The following is a 5,105-nucleotide window of genomic DNA, read 5'->3' on the forward strand; positions in this document are numbered from 1 at the left end:
CCCACTTCCTTGATCAACTTGTTCATGCCTTAGGTACACAGTTCTCTATCAAGGATCTTGGCATGCTACATCACTTTCTTGGTGTAGAAGTCATTCCTACACCAACAGGGCTCTTTCTATCCCAGCACCGTTACATTCAAGATAATTTAGAACAATTTCACATGGATGGGGCGAAGGATGTTACCACTCCCCTAAGTGCTACCGAACCATTATCCGCTTTCGACTATTCTCCTTCGGTGGACGCCACACCATACAGGAAACTCGTGGGAACTTTACAATATCTAGCTTTTACTCGCCCATATATCTCCTTTGCTATTAACAAGCTCTCTCAATTCATGCATAACCCGCATCAAACACATTGGCAAGCCCTTAAACATGTTCTTCGCTACCTCAAAGGAACCATTCATCATGGACTGTTCCTAAATCACAACTCTTCTCTCGATCTCTCGGCCTTCTCTGATTCTGATTGGGGTGGTGTACATGATTCTGGTCGGTCTACTACAGCCTATATTCTCTATCTCGACACCAACATCATCTAACTGGAAATCCACTCGCTAAAAGTCGGTATCCCGATCCTCAACTGAAGCAGAATATAAGGCCTTAGCAAATGCTTCCGCAGAACTTACATGGACTAAACACTTATTGCAAGAACTTGGCATACCTTCCACTGTTACCCCATCTTTATATTGTGATAATACAGGCGCTACATATCTATGTGCAAATCCAGTATACCATTCCCGCATGAAGCATGTGGCACTCGACTACCACTTTGTCCGAGAACAAGTATCGGCGGGAAAACTTCGTGTTCTTCACATCAACTCCCAAGATCAACTAGCGGATATGCTCACTAAACCTTTGACGAGAGAACCATTCTTGCGTAATCGCTCCAAGATTGGCGTATCCGATGGATCCTCCATCTTGCGGGGGCGTATAAGGGAATAGAATATTACAAGACATAATTCTCTCTTTCCTGATTTCAAGTCTCAATCATCTTCATCAACATTCAAATCTCAGTCAATTACCTTCCTTGTATATTTGCATAAATGTCTCCCTTGTATTTATATTTCATTATTTGTAATCACCTATATATAGGCTATATGAAAGTGTATCAAATGTATAGAAATACAAGAACAATCTCTTTCTATTATAGCCTCTACATTGGAAGGTGATTTTTGAAACTTATGAATTAGTGAGTGTTTTACTAACCTACATTTTTTAATATCTGACTTTGTGAAAAACTTAAGATGGTCGATATATTTTCTAGATACTCAAGTCATCAGTGCATTATCACAACATTTTTTTCGGTAAATCTAAACATATTGTTACAAACTTTTTCGGTGGCAAAAGCTTGGCGGTTGCAAAACTCAGCTAGCACAAATCTAGTCATGGCACTAGCCGGTTGCAAAATCGGTCATGAACTTATACAATTTCTAATTAAACATATAGTAAAATGATATTCATCGTAAAAAAAGGGGACGCAAATCGTCACAAGCGACCTTTGGCGTTTTCAATCAATCATCGATCTTTATGAATATGTATTATAGGTGTTTTGAGCTTACTTTAAACTTTTTTTATTATTTTCTTACTCATTAAAGTATTTTATGTGTATAATATAAGTATTTTAATTGTATCTCAATTTACAATGTTATCTATGCTATATCTCAATTCCGTTTGATGTTGTGATCATGGAAATTTTTGTATCAATACAAACTAATATCATTTATGTTTTATTATACAAAAAACAAGTCATTTGGATACAACGTTTTATTTGATCAATACATGAATATTTTTTTACACAAACAATTTGAATTTCCAAATTAATTTATTTTTAAAAACAAACAAATTGAATTTAAAACCATCAATAACATAACCGTGAGTACTTTCTTATATTTTTAAAATCAAAGTAGGTAAAAATTTAAGGTTTCAAATTTGTTAATAAACTAAACATTAATAATTTATATTTTATCTTTATTTTTTCCCGTTTGTTAATATCAATTTATAAAATATTTTGCAAATCAAACAAACTATTGAAATTTGTCTCTGTAATTTTGAGAATGTCGTGTATGTTTACCAATGCATACTCCATAGATAGATTTATTTTATAATTTTGAGTTAATAATTTTGTTTACAAATCGACAATCTATTATTATGAAGTAAGATTTTACCTCATATGTTTAACTTTTAAAGTTTCAAAAACCACTTTTAGTATGTTTTGTAAATAATAATTAATAGGTCAAATATAGTACGTAAATAATATTATAACAATAATAAATACATTTGAAAACTATGCATTTGAAATTTGGATTGCACTACAGTCAACTTTCAACCTGTTTGGCCTATATGTGTGGTACTCAACCAATGTGATTGTGCATATCAAAAGATATTGTGTTTGTGTGTTTCAAAGGTTGGTGACAATGGTGGTGTTAAAGGCTTGGAGAATTCATTATAGTTTTTTTTTATTTTTTTATACATGTTAAGTGTTATAATAAAGAACGGACAAAATATTAATAAAGTTCTAATAATCTGTTATAATAAATAAAAGTTTTTTTTTTGTCGTGGGTCATTCAGTGAGGCAAATTTCTGCCTCCGGTTCTTGCCCAAAGTTTCTAACCTTACTCGCAACCCTAACGACTACAACTTTCAATTCAAAACAATTAAAAAACAAGTTTGTTCGCAACCCTAATGACTACAACTTTCAATTCAAAACAATTATAAAACAACTTTCTGACATAGTTTGATTAATATAAAGTAAATTTTTCTACCCGCGAAGTTCGCGGGTGATAACCTAGTTTAAATACACATCAAATGAAACGTTTTCAAAAGATTAAGCAACAAAAGAATCTTAAATTTCGTTTATATTACAAATAATTGACAGGTATTATTACATAGATTAAATCATTAAATAGTTAATTTATATGTAGAATAAAAAAATCAAAGAATTCTATAATGAATCAATTCCATTGTTGAAGCTCAAACAAAATCCAATTCAAAGCTTGAACTCAACCAATCTTGAATTCGTTTCATCTGAGCAACGTATGAGAATGCCTGAGAAGATTATTCAATGGCGTGTTTCGTGCATCTCGCAACATGTTTTTCACCTTTTCCGTCATCTGTTTCGATCAACAAGCAATGGGAAATAAGAAGAGATTATAGCGGTGAATATTGTACTTTTTAGGGTTGAAATTGGTGAAATCCAGTTATGCATTGGATTTCACCAGTTTGACCCTCGAAAAACTAAATGTGGTTTGTAATAACTATTGAACCTGTCCAAGGTTTCCGGTTGGATAGGGGACAACTCGACGACGGTTGAGTACCGAAGGTGATTTACGGCTTGTTTCTTCGTTGTTTGGTTTGCTCCTACTTCTTGTTGTCATCATCGATATCGGTGGTGCCTCTTGATGCAATTTTTTGTTCATTGTGCTTGATATGCTCGGTGGTGCCTCTTGATGCAATTTTTGGTTCATTGTGCTTGATATGCTCGGTTCCTTGTATTACCACATATATAACAAGTAGAAAATGAAATATATTTAATGAAGAAATATACCATAGAGAGATAAAATATATTAGTTAGAGTTTATTGTAATTATTTTTATCATAATCAGAAAATATGCTTTCATTAGTTTCCTTTGTATATTTCATTATCCTTTGTAATTATTTATTATCGTATAATTATTGATATTTTATCTATAATTGATTAATAATACATACTACCTTAAGAATTTTCAATATTCTATACATACCATTACATTGCCTCTACTTCTGGTTGTGATGCTAGGTGATATATCTTGCTTCCATTGATCCTTAAGAACGCTAGGAATCGCGGACTCCTAGATTTATTCATGTGAAAAACATCAAACAAGGTTAAAATCCGACATTCCAAGACATAATTAAGTTAAAAAACACGTTTTTTTCAATTCGTTACCAGAAACAACACCGTCGCGCAATGCTTGACAACTTCAAGATTCATCCGAACATCATCAAGACTCCTAAATATCAACAAAGCATTTATCTTTATTAACTCTTTCATTTCTCTTCAATGTCACGATAAAAATAAAAACATAATATGATATGATATAATATGATATAGTACCTGTGTTTTTGTTCACCAAGGCCAAAATAGTTAGCCAACGAGGCCATCTTCATGTCACCAGCTCGTCTCCCAAATTTATCCGACAAAACCGGTAAAGAATCAATCAACGCAACAGGCTCAGGCGCAACCCGCCCTATCTCCTTAAACGCTTCTCGAATCCTAACACAATCGAACCGTCGAATATTATGTCCAGCCCATATCCTACCATCCAAAATCTTGAATATTTTATCAGCAACTTCTTCAAAAGAAGGTGCTTCTAAAACCGTCCCTCTAGATATCCCATGACACCTTGCGGGATTCACCCCGACCGCAGATAAGTCACCCGGCCTGATCAACGTGCAATAGCTCTCGAGCTCGACTAGCTTTCGCGGACACACCACCATCGCCCCAAACTCCAGGATCCAGAATTTTTGTGTAGGATTTTTTGGAACATTTGTTTCTAAATCGAAGAATACGACCTCGTTCGACATTTCGGATTTCATCTAATGAATCTAACTTATGAACTTTGATTGATATTAGTATTGATATTGATATTGGAATATGAATAGTATGTATTGGATATATGGTGTATATGCATACATCACGTGGGTGTATATATATACATGAAGAGATGAAATGCATGAATGGATGGTTGATTGACTTGTAGTTCAAGTTAAACAATAGTTTGAAACAATTGAGGTTTTCCAAGTAAGAAGGAACAGGAAACCTCCGATTGTGTATTTAAGAATTAAGATGACGAGGAGAATGTTTTTTTTACTAGTAAGTTCCAAATTCAGATGCCGCGAGAAAAATGTATACTTATATAACTACATGTATGAAACTGTGTAACTGAAAAATAAAGTCGTGATGTGCCCAAAAGAATATTACCATGCATTTTATATCGGTAGAAACGAAAAAGCGAGAATATCGATACCGGTTCTGATAGCGATGTATACTCATTTATTGCGCAAGTTATTTGGGAGCAATAAAATAATGAAAATTAAATGACCAAATTCTTTAGGTGGTTTTGATATGC

The 5,105-nt window shown here is 33.6% G+C and overlaps 1 protein-coding gene across 1 annotated transcript; it reads right to left on the reverse strand.

The window, feature by feature from the left end:
• Positions 1 to 2,795: 2,795 nt before the first annotated feature.
• LOC110898713 (protein NEN4) lies at positions 2,796 to 4,662 on the reverse strand. Its single transcript, XM_022145545.2, has 5 exons — positions 4,091 to 4,662; positions 3,923 to 3,986; positions 3,741 to 3,827; positions 3,264 to 3,485; positions 2,796 to 3,110 (listed from the first exon to the last, which is right to left on the reverse strand). The coding sequence occupies exons 1-5, from the start codon at positions 4,570 to 4,572 to the stop codon at positions 3,021 to 3,023; spliced, it is 945 nt and encodes a 314-aa protein (XP_022001237.1). The 5' UTR covers positions 4,573 to 4,662; the 3' UTR covers positions 2,796 to 3,020.
• Between the last annotated feature and the right edge of the window lie 443 nt (positions 4,663 to 5,105).

The sequence above is a fragment of the Helianthus annuus genome, chromosome 13 (genome assembly GCF_002127325.2).
Source record: "Helianthus annuus cultivar XRQ/B chromosome 13, HanXRQr2.0-SUNRISE, whole genome shotgun sequence".
Taxonomy (NCBI): domain Eukaryota; kingdom Viridiplantae; phylum Streptophyta; class Magnoliopsida; order Asterales; family Asteraceae; genus Helianthus; species Helianthus annuus.